This window comes from Mobula hypostoma, chromosome 8, assembly GCF_963921235.1.
Source record: "Mobula hypostoma chromosome 8, sMobHyp1.1, whole genome shotgun sequence".
NCBI classification, from domain to species: domain Eukaryota; kingdom Metazoa; phylum Chordata; class Chondrichthyes; order Myliobatiformes; family Myliobatidae; genus Mobula; species Mobula hypostoma.
In genome coordinates this window covers 28,696,924-28,720,348 of record NC_086104.1, presented here as the reverse complement: position 1 = coordinate 28,720,348, position 23,425 = coordinate 28,696,924, and the positions used below count along the sequence as shown (strand labels likewise).

Genomic DNA, 23,425 nt, shown 5'->3' with positions numbered 1-23,425 from the left:
AAAATATAAACATAAATAACTTTAACTTATTCAGCACAAAGCTGTCTGCTGCATAGGCACTGTCATTAAACACTCTGAATTTCATTACATTAACACAATGCCTGCAGTGTTGGACATGTACCAGAAGGATGGCAGCAACCTGTTAAAGCCCTATAATAAAGAGAAGCCTCAAGCTGCACTATCTGAAAATGCAAGGGCAACTGTCACCTTAATATGCTAATATCTGTGACTTGGACTCTTGGACACACAGTAATATCTTCTCTCTTTTCTGTGCTTCTTGATGCATTATGTTGCAGCAACTCTCATGAATCTCCATATTGAAGTTTCCTCTTAGTAGTGCTGTAGCTTTCCAGGGAAGTGTCTCCTCAGTATCCTCAAAGACAATCGTGGAGCAGATTGGAGAGATTTAGTGGTCTACTCAAACCTGTATTGACTATGTTCTTATTTATGTTGTAATTTGGGATGATCTTACAGTAATAATAAATCAAAATAGCATTCCTCTTGTTTTTCTACATGATTTTAAGAGGGAAATAGCCTCAAGGAGTACTCTGCACTAGCTGCCTATCTCTTTTACTCCTCCTGATAGTCACCCAGTTACCTATGTCCTGCACCTTGGGTGTAACTACCACTCTGTATGTCCTGCCAATTAATTCCTCAGTCTCCTGAATGATCCAGAGTTCATCCAGATCCAGCTCCAGCTCCAATTCCTTTACATGGTCTGAAAGAAGCTGGATGCACTTCTTGCAGATGTATAGCGATGCCTACACTACCAAACTTCCCACACATGCTACCTAAATTACGTGCTTGTATTCACAGATCCTATAAATATAATGAAATGAAAAGCAAACTTTATGCAGCTTTCAGTGATTCATGCATGAGAATATCCAGCTTTTCAGTTTTTCCTACCAAAGTGTACCTCACAGTTTTCTATATTCTATCTGCCTGTCCTTTCCAAGTTACTGAGTCTGCCAATATTCATCTAAAGCTGGGGTTTTCAATCTAGGGTCCAAGGACTCCTTGGTTAATAGTAGGAATCCATGGCATTAAAAAATTGGGAACTCCTGATCTAAATTCTCTGTGTATCTTTCTTGAATTTCTAATTACCACCCAACTTTGTATCACAAGCAAATGTGGACGTACAATGATTAATACCCTCTTCCGAATTATTTATATAAAAACGAACAGCTAGGGCTCCTGTGCTGATCCCTGCAGCATATTATAATAGCTCTTAACTCTAAGACAGCCCACTAATTTATGTTGTTTCTTTTCTGTCCATTAGCAGGTCCTAAATTTGTGAATATGTTATTTCCATTTTTATTGTCATTATGCTTGCTGTCTTCCAAACTGAGGAAACTGTTCTATTCTGAGGAATTTAAAAAGTTAACAAGCAGTTCAACCATAATCTGCATCTGTACCACTTTGAAATCTGGGACTTATGGCTTTTAGTCCATGCAAATTTTTTTTTTTACCAACATTAATTTCCATCAGCTTTTATCTCTGGCACCCTACATCTTTATAATCATCCTTGATTACGCTCTGCGTCAAGCTACCGAAGATCATGACAAGCTTGGTTTTGCCATTAAACCAGGGCGAACCAAAAGGGTCAGACCAGTTACACTCACAGATCTCGATTTTGCAGATGACATAGTCCTGCTCTCTGACCAGATGGAGGAAGCACAGCAGCTACTGACAAAAGTGGAAATAGAATGCAATAAAGTTGGACTTCAGCTAAACGCTAAAAAGACAGAGTACATGACGTTTAACTGCGCCGAAGGTACTCTCAAGACCGTAGAGAATAATACCATTTATAAAGTCTTTGACTAAAAGTACCTCGGGTCAAGAATGATGGGTTCGGAGAAGGACATAAAGATATGGAAGGTGCTGGTGTGGAGGGCTATGAATGACAGGAAGGAAATCTGGAAGTCAAACCTGACCAGAGGGCTTAAAAGGAGGATTTTCATAGCAGTCATAGAGTCCATTCTCATGTACGGATGCAAGACGTGGACACTCACCAAGACGATACGAAAGTCTGTAGATGGTTGCTATACATGAATGCCTTGGATGGCTCTTGATGTGAGTTGGCAACAGCACATGACGAAGGTTGAGCTCTATAACAACCTACCGATGCTCTCCACTAAAATCAAGGCGAGAAGACTGCAACTAGCAGGGCACTGTCTACGCCACCCTGAGCTACCTGCCAGTCAACATGCTCCTCGAAGACAGCGGTGCGGCTAATGTAGATGAACTGAACACACTGATGAGGGAGAGGGAGAAGTGAAGAGTCCGTCATCGTGCCTGACGCTGGCCCCTTAGGCCTGAGTCGACGTAGTAGTAGTAGCTTTTATTTCACTCTAAGAATGTTCTACTGCACTGTTCCTGAGCAGTTTTGGTGTCTTCTTCCAAGCAGGCAGACCTTTGTTTCGCAATTTGCCTTGGCAGAAATGCTATACCACTTTGTGTGTCTAAGGTTAAAGTAGCAGTTTGGGCACTAGTAATGTCATCAGAGTATATAGCATATTCAAGATTTTTGCAGGCATGGGATGGGTTTAACATTTGCAGTTGGATTGATCGAATTATGAAAATTATTGAAGTATTGGATGGATTTATGCAATGGAGATGTGTAAGATTGTCCACTTTCATTATTAACTCTACCTTTTTTACCACCTTAACCCAAATGATTCCCTTGAAGCTGTTACAACTTCTTCTCAGCACCCTTGTAACTTCTACACTTTATAAGCTTAAGCACATTTATAATTCAACTTCCTGAATTCTATTCTCGTTAATTATTCCCCTCCTTTGCCAATTTAGTAACCCCATTCTTTTTATTTAAGCAGTCCTACAAACAGCCCATCTCCCTGTCCAAATTTCCTGTTCTTTGAGTTCACTTCTTTCTTACATAATTGGTTCTTAAGGTTCTCTGTTTATGGCATTTCCTCAACTCCCCCACACCCAACCACCCACGTTCTTCCCACATTAACGTTTATACCTACAGAATCCTTCAGTTTTTGAATTTGTTCTCTCACTGAAACTACCAGGCTTATCATAAAATCCATATCTTTGCCAATTGCCAGTGTTTTCGACGCCTCTCCCGTGCATCAAGCTTTTTGCTTGACATCCTTTTTTTCATTACATCTCTGAGATATTTTCCCACATTAAAGAGCAGTGCGAATATATGTTGTTTTAGTTCTAATTGATGTTGGTGATGATAGTAACTGATCTCTCAATGAAATTTATTTCTCCCTTTCCCACAGACCATTTTGAAGATGATAGTGCTAAACTTTGACTTAGCCTTTGAAGAACCACAGACAAATTTACTTTGTGCTGCATGAGAAGGAGAGAAGAAGACACGTGAATAATAATTACGTTAAAATGACATTTAATGTGATTGTTTGATTTAGGTTTGCGGAAGAGGGTTCCATCTGTTGGCAGCCTGGACTGCGATGAGACTAGTAAGGCTGATATTCAAATCGGTGACCGTGTGGTTGTTGTTGGGCAAAGGAGTGGAACTGTGCGGTTCTACGGGAAGACTAATTTTGCACCAGGTAGGTTAATTAGAATTATTAGACCATAAGACCGTAAGATATAGGGGCAGGATTAGGCCATTTGGCCCACTGAGTCTGCTTTACCATTTCATCACAGCTGATCCTATTTTCCTCTCAGCCCCAATCTCCTGCCTTCTTCCTGTATCCCTTCGTGCCCTGAACAACCAATAATCTTTCAACCTCTGCCTTAAATATACATAAAGACTTGGCCTCCACAGCTGCCTGTGGCAAAGAATTCCAGAGATTTGCCACTCTTTGACTAAAGAAATTCCCCCTCATCTCTGTTCTAAAGCTGTGTCCTCTGGTCTTAGACTCTCCCACCATAGGAAACATGCTTTCCATATCCACTCTATCAGGGTCTTTCACCATTTGATAGGTTTCAATGAGCTTACCCCTCAGTCTTCTGAATCCTAGCGAATGTAGGCCCAGAGTCATCAAACAGTCTTCATATGGCAAGCCATTCAATCCTGGAATAATTTTTCTGAATCTCCTTTGAACTCTCTTCTCTTTCAGCACATCCTTACTAAGATAAGAGGCCCAAACTTGTTCACAATACTCCAAGTGAGGCCATACCAGTGCTTTATAAAGGTTCAACTTCACACCTTTGCTTTTATATTCTAGTCCCCTTGAAATGAATGCTAACATTGCATTTGCCTTCATCACCAGAGACCCAACCTGCAAGTAAACCTGCAGGGAATCCTGCACAAGGACTCCCAAGTCCCTTTTATTTATTAGAATAAATAAATCTACAGTGGCTGCAAATAAACATGAATGTTCATTTGGTTTAATGAAAATAATTTAAAAAATGTTACATGTCTTTTTCTTTGCTCACTTTCCATACTTCCAAGGTCTTTCTTTCTCATTTTTGACACACCTGCTGCTCTGAATTTTCATTTCTGGTGATAATTCTACTCCTTTACTTTTCCTCAATATCTGCCTAGAAGAGCAGTATCTTTATATGGTAAATGTATCAAGGTGATCCACAGGATCATCAGTTTATCAAGTATAATAAATGGTGTCAGTCAATATGCAAGCACTTGTTGGAAAAGCTTTTGAAAGGCAAAGGCAAATTATGAGGCTAATCAGGAAAGCTTTAGAGTAGGCCAGTGTAGAAGAAGTGGTGATATAGAAGTAGTGTTGCTAAGTGAATGGAACTAGATGGTCAAAGATGGTATGTAAGCTTACCTCCGGATCAAATGTTGCACACAGCCTGTTTCAGCTTCAGACTGGTACCACAAAACAATAATCTCTCTTCCATAAGGAATTAACATTAGCAATGAATTTAATCCCCTCAATATTGTAATCCGGTTTGTCAGGTTTCTTAGGCCTACTTCTAGCTGATCTTTGCAATCTATTTTCTACTTTGTGAATTTTAGACTCATACCTTGTATAATCTGAAACCCTTCCAGTTCTCAGGCTTGGTTTTTGGCAACTTCATATCTTCTTCCTGTCATCTAACAGTTGGCTACAATTTAACAATGACAACTTTATGGGGTGTTTTTACTTAAGTAAATAGCCCTTCTGATATTAAATACCATAAACTGTCAACCAAAATATTTCTGCAAATGTGCTTTCTTCATTATATATGAAAATTACATAAGTTATAACTTATGTCACATCTACAGTTAGGGCAGGGGTCCCCAAACTTTTTTGCACTGCGGACCGGTTTAATATTGACAATATTCTTGCGGACTGGCTTACTGGTGGGGGGGGGGAGGTGGTGGTGTTCAAGTAGGGTTAAACTCACCTGAACATGTCTTTTACAGTTAGGGTTGCCCACTTTCTCACTCGCAAGGGACAAAAGTAGCAGTCAAATCCCGGGACACTTTACCCCAGGAAAGACTACCATGACCATGAAGCCTTGCGCGGGCACCTGTGTGAGCATGCGTGATGTGCGCATGTGTGTACGTGCTGATTTTTTTTCTCCCACAAATGGGTTTTGCCTTCATCTTCCTGACTACACTGTACATACATTGTTTCTACCTTTATTTATGCTGTGTGTTTATCATATCATTCCTGCTTTTACTATATGTTAGTGTTATTTATTTTCCGTTTCGTGTTATTTGGTATGATTTGTTAGGTTATTTTTTGGGACTGGGAACGCTCAAAAATTTTTCCCATATAATTTAATAGTAATTGCTTCTTCGCTTCACGCCATTTCAGCACGAAAGGTTTCATAGGAATGCTCTACCTTAGCGGGGGAAATACGGGACAAACCAGTTTAGCCCAATATACGGGATGTCCCGACAAATACGGGACAGTTGGCAATCCTATGTTCAAGTTCAACAGTGCGTGACAGGGAATGAGGAAAAGGTGCAGCTGACTCATATCGTTTCCTTGCGGCCCGGTAGCACATGCTTTGCAGCCCGATACCGGTCCACGGCCCGGTGGTTGGGGACCGCTGAGTTAAGGCATTTGTGAAATATTGATTATGCCTTCTGATTTTCCAGTCTTTGGTCTCTTTGTCTATTCCTTTGCAATTGATGTAAAATTCCTTTTCTATTTTGCCTATTCCTTAGAAAAGTCGTGTATTCCCAGCATTATCACACCGCAATCATGCTATTATATATTTCTTTTATTGAACTGTACTGTTAATTCATCTATTATAGTGTACACATTTTGGTGTTGCCCCCTTTAAATTTAACTTGTTTCTACTTTTCTGAACATCATTCTGATCACAATTGCCTTCTTAACTGTAAGTTGTCTCTCTCTTTGTTCGTGCTCTTTTTTTCCTAAAGTGGCTGCCCTGCTTTGCAGCTTTTCTCTTCTTTTGAATAAATTATTTTCTGAATTCTAATGACATGTGTTCACAAATGCATGTCATTAGTTTAAAATCCTTCCTTCTGCCTCAATTAATAGATCCTCCGGGACCCTGGTCCCAGCTCAATTTAAGGGGAGCTGTTCCAGCAAAACAACTTCTTCTTTCCCTGGAACTGCCGACAATGCCTCAGGAGTTATAAGTCTTTGATTCTGCATCATCCAGCCAGTAATCCTCTAATCTGCTTGTTTTTGGCAATGTACATGTAGTTCCTGTAATGATCTAAACAATATTATTTATGAGGTTTGATACTTTGACTTGGGTCTTGGTTTCCCAAACTCTCTCAAAAACATGGTACTCTGCCTCTCATTCCAAACATTTGGTCAGCTGCCTTCGTATCTCCCTCTGTGTCTCAATATTGAGATTTTTTAATGTTTGTGCTCTTGTAAAATCTGGTGGGGTGATCAATCACATTAAAGGTGCTATATGAATGCAAGTTGTTAGTTGTGTTGCTACTGTTTCTAGAAACGAAATCTTTAGTTTAGTGCAAAATGTTAATCTACTCTCTGAGGGATGAGTTACAAATAAAGTGATGGAACGTCTGAAAAGCATCAGATCTTCTAAACATCAGAATGATGCTTAATATCACTAGCATATGTTGTGAAATCTGTTAACTTTATGGTAGCAGTACAGTGAAATATGTGATAAATATAATGGGGAAAATGAATTACAGTAAGTAATCTATCTATAAAATAGTTATGTTAAAATAAGTAGTGGAAAAAAGTCAGAAATAAAAAAAAGTTGTGAGGTAGTGTTCATGAGTTCAATGTCCATTGACAGAGCGGGAGAAGCTGTTCCTGAAAGGCTGAGTGTGTGCCTTCAAGCTTCTGTACCAACTTCCCAACGGTAACAATGAGAAGAAAGCATGTCCTGGGTGGTGTGGGTCTTTAATGATGGATGCTGCTTTCCTAAGGCACTGCTCCTTGAAGATGTCTTGGATACTGTGGAGGCTTTTACCCATGACGGAGCTGACTAATTTTACAAGTTTTTGCAACTTACATTAGTTAAAACCTTTAAATATTCAACTGGTAGCCAAATGATAGGCATGCAAAGAATGCCTGTCGTTAAATTAGTATTTATTTAATTTCATTTATCAGTTTTAGAACTGATAAAAATTGATGGGTACCTAGGAGCAATCCCAGTGCAATAATCAAATAAATGAATTCAGATAATGTTGTAAACCTTGAGGGTCTAGTCTAAGCTCCTTCGAATATATTTATTAATTTGATGATTAATGTTTTATGGTTTCAGTTTTATTCCATTTAAAACTACTAAAAGAGAAAAGAGACTTAGGACCAACTTTTTCACATGGTTAAGTTAACATGTCCAATAAGGTGGTCTTGGTTCTTGGTGCCAATGAGTATGTTTTTCAGAAATAATGATTCCACATTTCTGACTTCAACTCTATGGAGTTATGTTATTTCAACAGTTTCTAAGGCATTTTAAAAATTTTAAAAATCATTGACCTGACAGGGTATTCCCTTGGACCTTGAAGGAGACTAGTGTTGAAATTGCAGGGGCCCTAGCAGATATACTTAAAATGTCGGTGTCTACGGGTGAGGTGCCAGAGGATTGGAGAGTGGCTCATGTTGTTCCTTTGTTCAAAAAAGGATGGAAAAGTAATCTGGGAAATTATAGACCGGTAAGTTTGATGTCGGTGGAGGGTAAGTTATTGGAGGGAGTACTAAGAGACAGAATCTTACAAACATTTGGATAGACAGGGACTTATTAGGGTGAGTCAACATGGCTTTGTGCATGGCAGGTCGTGTTTGACCAATCTATTGGAGTTTTTCGAGGAGGTTACCAGGAAAGTGGATGAAGGGAAGGCAGTGGATGTTGTCTACATGGACTTCAGTAAGGCCTTTGACAAGGTCCCGCATGGGAGGTTAGTTAGGAAAATTCAGTCACTAGGTATACATGGAGAGGTGGTAAATTGGATTTGACATTGGCTCAATGGAAGAAGCCAAAGAGCGGTAGTCGAGAATTGTTTCTCAGAGTGGAGGCTTGTGACTAGTGGTGTGCCACAGGGATCAGTGCTGGGTCCATTGTTATTTGTCATCTATATCAATGATCTGGATGATAATGTGGTAAACTGGATCAGCAAATTTGCTGATGATACAAAGATTGGAGGTGTAGTGGACAGTGAGGAAGGTTTTCAAAGCTTGCAGAGGGATTTGGACCAGCTGGAAAAATGGGCTGAAAAATGGCAGATAGAGTTTAATATAGACAAGTGTGAGGTATTGCACGTTGGAAAGACAAACCAGGGTAGAACATACAGGGTAAATGGTAAGGCACTGAGGAGTGCAGTAGAACAGAGGGATCTGGGAATACAGATACAAAATTCCCTAAAAGTGATGTCACAGGTAGATAGGGTCGTAAAGAGAGATTTTGGTACATTGGCCTTTATTAATCAAAGTATTGAGTATACAAGCTGGAATGTTATGGTTAGGTTGTATAAGGCATTGGTGAGGCCGAATTTGGAGTATTGTGTTCAGTTTTGGTCACCAAATTACAGGAAGGATATTAATAAAGTTGAAAGAGTGCAGAGAAGGTTTACAAGGATGTTGCCGGGACTTGAGAAACTCAGTTACAGAGAAAGGTTGAATAGGTTAGGACTTTATTCCCTGGAGCATAGAAGAATGAGGGGAGATTTGGTAGAGGTATATAAAATTATGATGGGTATAGATAGAGTGAATGCAAACAGGCTTTTTCCACTGAAGCAAGGGGAGAAAAAAACCAGAGGACATGGGTTAAGGGTGAAGGGGAAAAAGTTTAAAGGGATCTGGGGGGGGGGAGCTTCTTCAGACAGAGAGTGTGAAATGAGCTGCCAGACGAGGTGGTAAATGCGTGTTCTTTTTTAACATTTAAGAATAAATTGGACAGATACATGGATGGGAGGTGTATGGAGGGATATGGTCTGTGTGCAGGTCAGTGGGACTACGCAGAAAATGGTTCGGCACAGCCAAGAAGGGCCAAAAGGCCTGTTTCTGTGCTGTAGTTTTTCTATGGTTTCTACTTCGTGGTCCTCCTGTTCCATTACACTCCCTCATGCCCAACCATTCAGAGTATACATATTACTCAGTTTTTTTTCCAAACTGCATCACTTTACATTTATCTGTATTAAAAATCCATTTGCAAATCTTTGGTCCACTTCCCTAAATGAGCAAAATCCCTCACAATGTTACCACATTTGCCTCATTGGTCACCTGAAAATCCAGCTAACTGGAGAAGCATGTCATCCCCAATGCTGAAGAATGGCTTAAATAGAACAATACAGCAAGATAAATGACTAAGCAAGCAACAATCTTTTTCAGAATCTTTCAATTCCATAAAGTTAATTGACTATTGACTTTTAGTTATGTGATAATTTGTTTTCAGAAATCTGTGATGTTCTATGGTCCAGTTTTAACCCATTATATTTGTAATAATTGCAAAAATATTTACTCCCTTAATATGTAGGATTAATTATAAACCTTTATAATAGGTTTATTTCAATAGCAGTACTATGGCAACTAAGTAACCAGTTGGAATGACATGAGAGCACTGGGCATGAATATGTGAAAAAATGCATTGTGGCAAAAGTAAGTCCCAGTGAAACAGGGCTGAAGATTTCCCTGTCTTGTTCCATTCACGGATAATTAAGGACAGAGTTAGTAGTGATAAATGTTAAGTAATATTCAAGGCACTTCAGTGCCAGTCAATAACTACCTCTTGTAAATGAGTAATACCAGTAGTCGTCATTTGTACCATTATTAAATTCTTCAACTATCAGCAGGCTGCAGGCTTAGCATTGACCGGAAACATAACACATGGTCCAGTGTTAGCTGGATGCTTGGTGTTCTGCAGAGAATCTTTCACCTCCTGTCTCCAAAGTCTTTCCACCATCCTTATATCATGAGCCAGGTGTGTAATTAGTTACTTTATTTTTGTGGATAAATGCAGCTCAGCAGCACTGGGGTACTTGTACTCAAGCCCATTTGGTTAACATGCTATTCTCCATCAGAAACACTTGTTTCTTCCATCATCAGTGCCGCCGTGCACCATCTGCTAAACACACTTAGGGCCAAGTATGCAACCTCAACTATATCAACGGATATGCCGAGGTTCCTAACAGCTCTGGGAATATCTGAATTAATGAATGCTTCCACTATCTTCTTAATGGTAATGAGGAATGACCTCTTGCTAGTGACCCACATTTCATGAGAGAAATAAATAAGAACTGGCAGGTTGTAGGCTGATAATGTGAATCTACAAAAATGTCCAGTGTGAATAACTAGGCAGATGTCAGGAAACTTAATAACAGCATTGACTTTAGTTCTTATTATATTAGCAGTAATGATCTCCACTTGAATTGTTGATGGTAAAATAACATTAGTGACATATTTTGTGAGTATTCTAAATAAATTTAGGTAGACTTTAGGTAGACATTAGGCTGTTCTTTGTGACCTTCTGGTTGCTTACTCAATGTGCAAGCTTCTTGATTAGAAACATTTACAATTTTCTAACTTACTGTGGATTTCTTGACCTCAGACATCCCAAACTTCCTTGCTGCCATTAAAGAAATGTATTAATTTGACAAGCAAAACACAAGTTCATATACCATAAAAAGGATTTAAATAACTCACCATTATTCAAAAATTGGTTGAGGGATAAATGCTAGCTAATGGAACAGGAAGAACTAGCCTGCACTTCATTGAATTATGCAGTGGAACTTTATCCATTTCCTCCATTGAGCGTCAAGTTAAAATCTCAGTGAAAGCTTAATATGCAGTGCTCCATCAGTAAAGTGCTGAAGTGTCAGGTTGGATTATAGGCTCACTTTCTAGTAAGATCCTTGAACCTAAAAATTACAAGCTGTAAGATTGCATCTAATTGAAGCAAAGCTATAGTGAACTGGTATATTGTAAAGAAATGTAGCAGCTTTCTGAATAATGAGCTATATTATACACCAGATGGTGCTGATTGAAAAACAAAATGAAAACCTTTTCTATTGAGGATATTACTATACCCATCAGGTAAAATATTTAAAGTTGAACTATTCCCATCTCTGCACTATAAACACTTAAATAACTTTTTATAATGCTGTTTACATTGTAAATACATTCTGGTGTTTATGTATATTAAATTTTAAAAAAATTTATTGAGATACTGTGCAGAATAGGCCCTTCTTGCCTGTTGAGCCATGCCCCTCAGCAATCTTCCGATTGAATCCAAGCCTAATCACAGGACAATTTACAATGACCATTTCACCTACCAACTGGTATGCCTTTGGACTGTGGGAGGAAATCAGAGCACTGCGTCATGGGGAGAGCATGCAAACTCCTTACAGGCAGTGGCAGGAATTGAACCTGTGTTGCCTGTATAGTAAAGTGTTGTGTTAACCACTGTCCGACCGTGCCACCCCATTTATACGTATTTTATTCCATATCCATACTTTAACCTCTAACTTTACTTTGTTTTGCATGTGCCTGTGTGCGTGCAAGTCTGTGCATCTGCGCGTGTGTGCGTGCGTGTGCGTGTGCGCGTGTGCGTGCGTCCACGATGATGTCTTTTTAATAGCTTTTACAAGGCACAGAGCGAGAGAGAGACTGTGTGGCACCCCACTCCTCACACAGATATTTTTGCAGTATTTTTCCCTTTTATTTTACGAGGTCCAGTTGCGATCTGGACACTCAACACGGCACGGATGGAAGGCGTACTCGGGAGCGGACCCGACTGGTTTTGAACCCGGGAACCTCCGCTTCCGGGTCCGGCGCTGATGTCATTGTGCCACCAGCCAGCCCCTAACTTTACTTTTTAAAATAATTCTTTATTCTGTGTGCCCTAACCAACACACCACAGGAAATTCCTATTACATGTAAATGTATGTGGCGAATGAAGTTGATCCTTGATCTTTAAGCTTCAATTACTTAGTAGATTTGTGTGGTTTATGTCACAACTTTTAATGGTCACGTGTCAATCACAAGATGTTTGAAGTTGTAGTGGTAACCTGAGTTTGGGTGTAAGTGGACTTCCTCAAACTGTGGCATGCAAAAGTTTGGGTTTTTCTGGTCAAAATTTCTGTTACTGTGAATAGTTAAGTGAGTAGAAGATGAACTGATCTCCAAAAGTCATGAATTTACAGATGAAACATTCTTTTCAACATCTTAAGCAAGATTAGTGTATTTTTTTTGTCTTGTACAATTTTAGAGTGAAAAAAGGAAAGGAGCACCATGCAAAAGTTTGGGGACCCCAAGAGATTTGAGCTGTCAGATAACTTTTACCAAGGTCTCAGACCTTAATTAGCTTGTTAGGGCTATGGCTTGTTTACAGTCATCGTTAGGAAAGGCCAGGTGATGCAAATTTCAAAGCTTTATAAATACCCTGACCCCATAGAACCATAGAACCATAGAAACTACAGCACAGAAACAGGCCCTTTGGCCCTTCTTGGCTGTGCCGAACCATTTTCTACCTAGTCCCACTGACCTGCACACGGACCATATCCCTCCATACACCTCCCATCCATGTATGTGTCCAATTTATTCTTAAATGTTAAAAAAGAACCCGCATTTACCACCTCGTCTGGCAGCTCATTCCATACTCCCACCACTCTCTGTGTGAAGAAGCCCCCCCTAATGTTCGCTTTAAACTTTTCCCCCCTCACCCTTAACCCATGTCCTGTGGTTTTTTTCTCCCCTTGCCTCAGTGGAAAAAGCCTGCTTGCAAGGCACTCCTCAAACTTTGTCCCAACAATCAGCAGCCATGGGCTCCTCTAAGCAGCTGCCTAGCACTGTGAAAATTAAAATAAATGATGCTCACAAAGCAGGATAAGGCTATAAGAAGATAGCAAAGCGTATTCAGGTAGAAGTTTCCTCAGTTCGTAATGTAATTAAGAAATGGCAGTTAACAGGAACGGTGGAGGTCAAGCTGAGATGTGGAAGACCAAGAAAACTTTCCGAGAGAACTGCTCGTAGGATTGCTAGAAAGGCAAATCAAAACCCCTGTTTGACTGCAAAAGACCTTCAGGAAGATTTAGCAGACTGGAGTGGTGATGCACTGTTCTACACTGCAGTGACACCTGCACAAATATGACTTTCATGGGAGAGTCATCAGAAGAAAACCTTTCCTGCGTTCTCACCACAAAATTTAGCATCAGAAGTTTGCAAAGGAACATCTAAGCAAGGCTCACACATCAAAGTTGCTGGTGAACGCAGCAGGCCAGGCAGCATCTCTAGGAAGAGGTACAGTCGATGTTTCGGGCCGAGACCCTTCGTCAGGAATAACTGAAGGAAGAGCTAGTAAGAGATTTGAAAGTGGGAGGGGGAGGGGGAGATCCAAAATGATAGGAGAAGACAGGAGGGGGAGGGATGGAGCCAAGAGCTGGACAGGTAATTGGCAAAAGGGATATGAGAGGATCATGGGACAGGAGGCCCAGGGAGAAGGAAGGAAGTGGGGGGGTGGAACCCAGAGGATGAGCAAGGGGTATAGTCAGAGGGACGGAGGGAGGGAGGGGGAGAGAGAGAATGAGAATGTGTGTATAGAAATAAATAACGGATGGGGTATGAGGGGGAGGTGGGGCATTAGCAGAAGTTAGAGAAGTCAATGTTCATACCATCAGGTTGGAGGCTACCCAGACGGAATATAAGGTGTTGTTCCTCCAACTTGAGTATGGCTTCATCTTGACAGTAGAGGAGGCCGTCGATAGGCATATCGGAATGGGATGTGGAATTAAAAGCAGGATCTCCCAGTGGCCACACATTTTAATTCCACATCCCATTCCCATTCTGATATGTCTATCCACGGCCTCCTCTACTGTCAAGATGAAGCCACACTCAGGTTGGAGGAACAACACCTTATATTCCGTCTGGGTAGCCTCCAACCTGGTGGTATGAACACTGACTTCTCTAACTTCCGCTAATGCCCCACCTCCCCCTCGTGCCCCATCCGTTATTTATTTATACACACACATTCTTTCTCTCTCTCTCTCCTTTTTCTCCCTCTGTCCCTCTGACTATACCCCTTGCCCATTCTCTGGGTTCCCCCCCCCCTTTTCCTTCTCCCTGGTCCTCCTGTCCCATGATCCTCTCATATCCCTTTTGCCAATCACCTGTCCAGCTCTTGGCTCCATCCCTCCCCCTCCTGTCTTCTCCTATCATTTTGGATCTCCCCCTCCCCCTCCCACTTTCAAATCTCTTACTAGCTCTTCCTTCAGTTAGTCCTGATGAAGGGTCTCGGCCCGAAACGTCAACTGTACCTCTTCCTAGAGATGCTGCCTGGCCTGCTGCGTTCACCAGCAACTTTGATGTGTGTTGCTTGAATTTCCAGCATCTGCAGAATTCCTCGTGTTTACGTATCTAAGCAAGGCTGATGCATTTTGGAAACAAGTCCTGGGGACTGATGAAGTTACAATAGAACTTTTTGACCGCAATGAGCAAAGGTATGTTTGGAGGAAAAACGGGTGCAGAATTTCATGAAAAGAACACCTTTCCAACTGTTAAACATGGGGGTGGATCGATCATGCTTTGGGCTTGTGTTGCAGCCAGTGGTGCGGGGAACATTTCACTGGTAGAGGGAAGAATGAATTCAATTCCGGCAAATTCTGGAAGCAAACATCACACCGTCTGTAAAAAAGCTGAAGATGAAAAGAGGATGGCTTCTACAACAGGATAATGATCCTAAACACACCTCAAAATCCACAATGGACTACCTCAAGAAGCGCAAGCTAAAGGTTTTGCCATGGCCCTCACAGTCCCCTGACCTAAACATCATCGAGAATCTGTGGATAGACCTCAAAAGAGCAGTGCATGCAAGATGGCCCAAGAATCTCACAGAACTAGAAGCCTTTTGCAAGGAATAATGGGTGACAATCCCCCAAACAAGAATTGAAAGACTCTTAGCTGACTACAGAAAGCGTTTACAAGCTGTGATACTTGCCAAAGGGGGTGTTACTAAGTACTGACCATGTAGGGTGCCCAAACTTTTGTTTCAGGCCATTTTCCTTTTTTGTTATTTTGAAACTGTAAAAGATGGAAATAAAAAAGTAATCTTGCTTAAAATACTAAAGAAATGTGTCATCTTTAATTTATCCCTTTTGGAAATCAGGTCATCTTTTACTCGCTTAGCTATTCACAGTTACAGAAATTTTGACCAGGGGTTCCCAAACTTTTGCATACCACTGCAGATCAGTTAGTATCAGAGATCATTGCTATTGTAGCTATGCTACTGTGTATATGAAATAATACTGAATAAAGATAATTGTTACTGAACATTTTGATAAAATCTCTTTAGGAAAATTATGTCACATTTTTTCTGAAGTGTTGGTTTTAACTTGGGAAGTGGAGTCAGAGAATTACATAACATGCAAGTGGGCCCTTCGGTTCATCATATTGAAGTCATTTATGTTACCCAAGTATATTAATTCCATTTGCTTGTTGGTTAGTATTGCCCATTAATTGCCTTCTGGGCTGGATGTTGTATTCAAGTTGCGCTACAGGATTTGAGCATATATGCAGATTGGCACTCCAGTGTAGTATTGAGGGGGTTCTTCAGTGCTGGATAGTCTGACTTCTGGATGAAATGCTAAATCAAGGTAGCATTTGAGAAGATCTAATTTCCTAGCCAACATTTATAATTTAATCTAATAGTACAAAAAGAATTATTTGTGCAAATTGTTTTTTTTTTCCACACACTACTAGAATAATTATATTTCATAAGTTATTTATTGGCTTTGAAAAATCCTGAAGTCTGTAAGCATGCTATACAAGTGAATGTCTTTGATTCTAGTTACAGAAGGAAAAAAGCGAGTAACCTAATTTTCCGTCTATTCTTCCAGCCTGAACTTATTTTCTTTGATAAAATGTGATCAGTATTAGTTGAGACAGGTTCATCACGACATTTTTCCCTGTGTCAGACTGATAGTGAAGACAAATTTCTGGCGGCCATCAGAAGTAAAAGAGTACTATTATAATTTACCATGAGAATAAGTGTAAAATACAGTGGATTCTGGACATAATACAGAAAATGTACAGCTTGGGGAGTTGATGGTTGGGTTGAGTTTTTCTCCGATCTTGGCAAATTTCTTGCAAACGCTTCATCAGTATGCGAGGAGACAATTGCCAGTGCATTGTTTGTCTCCTCGCATGGTGAGAAAATGTTTGCAAGTAAATTGCCAAGATCAGATAACAACTTAATTCAACCACAGTGGATTCTTGTTAATTAAGATACATTAGGACCAATATGCCCAATTATACGGATGCCCCAGTTAGCCAAAGTTTCATGGAAATAGTTAAAAGGGTATAAAAAGGACAAGACAAGCTACCATTTAACTGAGTAACAGATTTTGGATTTAAATGAAAAACAGTACAAATGAGAACACTACCAATACTACTACAGTTCTATAAAACTGTGTGTTAGTTCCCAATAGTTATCAGCGGAAGAATTCATCCAGTGTACACTGCCATGTTCTTTTGATTGAATATAAATGAACAAAAGCAGCACAGACACCTTGTGCAGATAATGGACTGCCTTCATGCAATGCTTTTGACAAGTCACATCCTCCAAATCATTATTTTCACTGTTACATTCAATATGATTTTAGATACCTTCAATATTTTTGTAGTTCCTAATGTGTCGAAGTAGTGAAATTGTTTGATTTTCACTTCTGGCTGTTTCTGACACCTCCAAGTATAAATGCTTGAAACACCAATGAAGAAAACATTTCTAATATTTCTTACTGCTTATTTCTCACTAGTTATCAGTGAGAACCATCACTCCTTTTAGACCATAAGTGACAGAAGCAGAGTCAGGCATTTGGCCCATTGAGCCTGATCTGTCATTTCATCATGGCTGATCCATTTTCCCTCTCAACTCTCTTCTGCTGTCTCCCCATAACTGTTCATGCCCTGCAAATCAAGAACCTGTCAACTTGGGAACCTGTACCCCATGCAAGTCTTATTGAGAAAGTAAGGAGGCATGGGATCCAAAAGGACATTGCTTTGTGGATCTGGAACTGGCTTGCCACAGAAGGCAAAGAGTGATTGTAGGCAGGTCATATTCTGCATGGCGGTCGGTCACCAGTTGTGTGCCTCAGGGATCTGTTCTGGGATCCCTACTCTTAGTGATTTTTATAAATGACCTGAATGAAGAAGTGGAGGGATGGTTAATAAATTTGCTGATGACACAAAGGTTGGAGGTGTTGTGGATAGTGTGGAGGGCTGTCAGAGGTTACAGCGGGACATCGATAGGATGCAAAACTGGGCTGAGGAGTGGCAGATGGAGTTCAACCCAGATAAATGTGAAGTGGTTCATTTTGGTAGGTCAAATATGATGGCAAAACATGGTGTTAATGGTAAGACTCTTGGCAGTGTGGAGGGTCAGAGGGATCTTGGGGTCTGAGTCCACAGGACACTCAAAGCTGCTGCACAGGTAGACTCTGTGGTTAAGAAGGCATACGGTGTATTAGCCTTCATCAATCGTGGGATTGAGCTTAGGAGCTGAGAGGTAATGTTGAAGCGATATAGGACCCTGGTCAGACCCCACTTGGAGAACTGTGCTCAGTTCTGGTCACCTCACTATAGGAAGGATGTGGAAACCACAGAAAGGGTGCAGAGGAGATCTACAAGGATGTTGCCTGGATTGGGGAGCATGCTTTATGAAAATAGGTTGAGTGAACTCTGCCTTTTTGCCTTGGAGCGACAGAGGATGAGAGGTGACCTGATAGAAGTGTATAAGATGATGAGAGGCATTGATTGTGTGGATAGTCAGAGGCTTTTTCCCAGAGAGGATACAGTTTTAAGGTGCTTGGAAGTAGATACAGAGGAGATGTCAGGAGTAAGTTTTTTACGCAGAGAGTGGTGAGTGCGTGGAATGGGCTGCCGACGACGGTGGTGGAGGCAGATATGATAGGGTCTTTTAAGAGACTCCTGGAAAAGTACACGGGGCTCAGAAAAATAGAAGGTTATAGGTAACCCTAGGTAATTTCTCAGGTAAGGACATGTTCGGCACAGCTTTGTGGGCTGAAGGGCCTGTATTGTGCTGTAGGTTTTTTTATGTTTTTATGTTAAATACACCCAATGACCTGGCCATCACAGCCACCTGTGACAATGAATTACACAGAATAGCACCCTCTGGCTAAAGAAATTCCTCCTAATCTTTGTCCTAAATGGACATTCCTCTATTCTGGGGCTGTGCCCTGTTGTCCTAGACTCACCCAATATAGGAAATATCCTGTCCACATCCACTCTATCTAGACCTTTCAACATTCAATAGATTTCAATGAAATTTCCCCCATTAGAATCAATAGTATCAGAATCAGATTTAATATCACCGGCATATGTTGTGAAATTTGAAGCAGCGGTACATTCCAGTACATAATAATAAAAAACTGTGCATTACAGAAAATATGCTGCATGTGTGTATGTATGTAGATATATAGTTAAATATGTACTGCAAAAGTGTGAGGTAGTGTTCATGGGTTCAATGTCCATTCGGAAATCTGATGTCAGACGGGAAGAAGCTGTTCCTCAATCGTTGAGTGAGGAACGACTCATTCTTCTAAATTCCAGTAGGTACAGGCCCAGAGCCATCAAATGCTCCTAGTATATTAACCCTTTCATTTCTGGTTTAATTCTAGTGAACCTCCTCTGGGCCCTCTCCAATGCCAGTACGTCTTTTAGATAATTGGACCAAAACTGCTCACAATACTCTAAGTGCAGTCTGACCAATATCTTATAAACCTTTAGCATCACATCCTTGCTCTAATATAATTGTCCTTTGGAAATAACTGCTAACATTGAATTTGCCTTCCTTATCACTGACTCAATCTGCAAGTTAACCTTTAGGGAATCCTGCACAAGGACTCCCAAGTCCCTGTACATCTCCTAATTTTTGATTTTTCACTCACAATTCTATGCCTTTATTCCTTCTTCTAAAGTGTGTGACAATATACTTTTCTACACTGTATTCCATCTGCCTCTTCTATGCCCATTCTTTTAGACTGTTGGCACCCAGAAACTTGAAACTGTACACCCTTTTCACTTTTCATCCCTCGATATGGACTTGTGTGTGTTCCCTTATTTTACCCTTCCTGAAGTTCACAAGCAATTCTTTGGTCTTACTGCCATTGAGTGCAAGGTTATTTCCGATCTGCAAAGTCTATGGTCTCCCAGTGAGGAATGAACTGGGTTAAACCAATCTTCAGAGATGCTTAATAGTATTGTGATAATTTTAATTATATTTAGTCATATAGAAATTAAAAAGATACAGGAAAATACAGTGGCATGCAAAGGTTTGGGCACCCCTGGTCAAAATTTCTTCTACTGTGAATAGTTGAGTGAGTGGAAGATGAACTGGTCACCAAAAGTCATGAATTTACAGATGAAACATTCTTTTCAACATCTTAAGCAAGATTAGTGTTTTTTTTTGTCTTGTACAATTTTAGAGTGAAAAAAGGAAAGGAGCACCATGCAAAAGTTTGGGGACCCCAAGAAATTTGAGCTCTCAGATAACTTTTACCAAGGTCTCAGACCTTAATTAGCTTGTTAGGGCTATGGCTTGTTTACAGTCATCGTTAGGAAAGGCCAGGTGATGCAAATTTCAAAGCTTTATAAATACCCTGACTCCTCAAACCTTGTCCCAACAATCAGCAGCCATGGGCTCCTCTAAGCAGCTGCCTAGCACTCTGAAAATTAAAATAAATGATGCCCACAAAGCAAGAGAAGGCTATAAGAAGATAGCAAAGTGTTTTCAGGTAGCCGTTTCCTCAGTTCGTAATGTAATTAAGAAATGGCAGTTAACAGGGACGGTGGAGGTCAAGTTGAGATCTGGAAGACCCAGAAAACTTTCCGAGAGAACTGTTTGTAAAATTGCTAGAAAGGCAAATCAAAACTCCCGTTTGATTACAAAAGACCTTCAGGAAGATTTAGCAGATTCTGGAGTGGCGGTGCACTGTTCTACTGTGCAGCGACACTTGCACACATATGACCTTCATGGGACAGTCATCAGAAGAAAACCTTTCCTGCATCCTCACCACAAAATTTATCATCAGAAGTTTGCAAAGGAACATCTAAGCAAGGCTGATTCATTTTGGAAACAAGTCCTGTGGACTGATGAAGTTAAAATAGAACTTTTTGACCGCAATGAGCAAAGGTATGTTCGGAGAAAAAGGGGTGCAAAATTTCATGAAAAGAACACCTCTCCAACTGTTAAACATGGGGGTGGATTGATCATGCTTTGGGCTTGTGTTGCAGCCAGTGGCGCGGGGAACATTTCACTAGTAGAGGGAAGAATGAATTCAATTCCGGCAAATTCTGGAAGCAAACATCACACTGTCTGTAAAAAAGCTGAAGATGAAAAGAGGATGGCTTCTACAACAGGATAATGATCCTAAACACACCTCAAAATCCACAATGGACTACCTCAAGAAGCGCAAGCTGAAGGTTTTGCCATGGCCCTCACAGTCCCCTGAACTAAACATCATCGATAATCTGTGGATAGACCTCAAAAGAGCAGTGCGTTCAAGATGGCCCAAGAATCTCACAGAACTAGAAGCCTTTTGCAAGGAATAATGGGTGACAATTCCCCAAATAAGAATTGAAAAACTTTTAGTTGACTACAGAAAGCGTTTACAAGCTGTGATACTTTCCAAAGGTGGTGTTACTAAGTACCGACCTTGCAGGGTACCCAAACTTTTGCTTCAGACCATTTTCCTATTTTGTTATTTTGAAACTGTAAAAGATGGAAATAAAAAAGTAATCTTGCTTAAAATATTAAAGAAATGTGTCATCTTTAACTTTATGCCTTTTGGAAATCAGGTCATCTTTTACTCGCTTAGATATTCACAGTAACAGAAATTTTGACCAGCGGTGCCCAAACTTTTGCATACCACTGTATTTGTGTTTAATATTACCTTTCTACTTTTTAAATGCCATCGCATATAGGGGCTGGATATTTTCTTTAAGCACAAAAATTAAGTAAAAACAGCAACATTATTTTTACTTTCTACTATCAGTAGTTTTAAATACTGATAAATAGGGAATCATTAGAATCCTCAAAATACAGAAAATACTCCAAGAATAATCATTTGTATGGAAACAATAACAACACAACTTGGGTTTCCATGCCATCTTTAATATGGAAAACACTGCAAGCCCCATCATATAAAGAATAATTTAAAAAATTGATATTTAACCACATGAGGATTTATTAGACCACTAAAAGCTTAATCAAATAGTTAGATTTTATAGAGCCTTAAAAGAAGATTGAGAGACTACTCTGAAGGTGTAGGAAGGGAGTTTCAGAGTTTGGAACCTTTGTAGTTGAAGATGTGGTAATTGAATTCAGGAAACTTAAAACACGCAAGTCAGAGGAGTCCAGATCGCCAGGTATCTTGGAAAAATATTGTAATGGTGACAGCTTTAGAGATAGTAAGATGAGTATTATCACAACATTTGCCGTGCCAGCTGAGGCCCAAAATTTAAACTTAGAGGTCAGGGTAGGGTACAATGGATGGTGTGACGATGATAGGAATAGCTTCTTCTCCTTCCGTCTTCGAAGCTTTGAACACTACCTCACTTTTTTAATATACAGTATTTCTGATTTTGCACATTTTTTAATAATCTATTCAATATATGTAATTGATTTACTTGTTTATTTTTTTTCCAGTGTTTTGAAATGTTTTTATTGTGAAGCAACATCAGCTTAACCACAACTGACAATGTCCTAAAGTATAATGCTTCTTTTTTCTTTTCTTTCTCATAACAACATAATGAAAGTCAAATGAATGTATGTATAGTAAACAAGCAAAAGGCAAAGGAAACCCTACCACCCCATCTCCTTTCCCCTTCCCAGCCCTCCCCTCACCTCTCCTATATGTGCTGTTTAGGTCCTACCACCCCCCCACACTTAGTTCAGTTGTCGGTCTCTTCTAAATACAACAGTAATGGTTGCCAGATTTTTTCAAATTCCTTGAGTCTGTCCTTGATAAAGTGTCTTATCCTCTCAAGATGCAGATTATCCATTAATGCAGCCAGCCATTGTCTGAGTGATGGAGTTTCCTCCTTTTTCCAGAACATCAGTATGAGTTTCTTTTCATTAAGTATGTCATAGGTCAGGAGTTGTTGCTGGGTAGCCTGGAATTTATTTGACCTCGCAGAAGTTACAAATATTATTATAATGGGGTCTGGTATTATCTGAACCTTTAGTACCTTGGATAGGACTCCAAATATTTGCTTCCAATACTCTTGTATCGTGGGATATAAAGCATAACTATGTAACAAATATGCCTCTGAGGACTTGCATTTCTCACACATTGGGGACACCTCTGGGAATATTTTATGAATCCTTACTTTTGAATAATGTAGTCTATCTAGGATTTTAAATTGTATTAAACAATGCCTGGCATTGATGGAACAGGAGTTAATATACTCCAAAGCCTCTTTCCATATAACCTCCTCTATCTCTGTACCCAACTCATTTTCCCATTCTTTTTTTAATATTATCCATTGTTGTATGACACTTGTTTTGTATGGCATCATACAGATATGCAATAATCTGTTCTGTCCCTAAACGTGGTCTTAAATGATTATCTAATTTATCAGGTTCTGCTGTCTCAAAACCAGAAAGATGTGATCTTGTATAGTGTCTTAGCTGGGGATACCTGAAAAAAAAAATCTTTTGCAATCTGAATTTGTCCTGGAGCTGCTGAAATGACGCAAAAATCCCCTGTATGTCTAAGTCTCAATGCTGTGAATCCCTAATTACGCCATGCATCAAAAGCCCCATCTGTACGCGAGGGGAGAAAAGAGGGGTTTGCAGATATAGGTACAAGAAAAGATAATGTTCTGAGTTTCAAATGCTTCCCCATTTGTCTCCACATCTGTATGGTGCTATGGATAATGGGATTGCCTCTGTAACAGGCTTTATTTAACTGAATAGGGGACATAATGATTGCCCCTATGGAATATGGTAGGCAATCCTCACGGTCCATCTCCAACCATCTGGGAAGTGCAACTGTATCATCTATCCAGTATGCTATATGGCTAACGTTAGCAGCCCAGTAATAAAAAAAAAGTTGGGTAGTGCCAGCCCC

At 40.1% G+C, this 23,425-nt stretch overlaps 1 protein-coding gene across 8 annotated transcripts in view; it reads left to right on the top strand.

Annotated features, from left to right (window-relative positions):
* The window catches only part of LOC134350427 (CAP-Gly domain-containing linker protein 4-like), a 338,819-nt gene that overhangs the window by 229,542 nt on the left and 85,852 nt on the right, over positions 1-23,425 (top strand). For all 8 annotated transcript variants that reach the window (XM_063055606.1, XM_063055612.1, XM_063055607.1 and 5 more), the window contains one exon: positions 3,399-3,542. In XM_063055606.1, the coding sequence (XP_062911676.1) occupies positions 3,399-3,542 (144 nt within the window). The remainder of the gene's footprint in view (positions 1-3,398; positions 3,543-23,425) is intronic.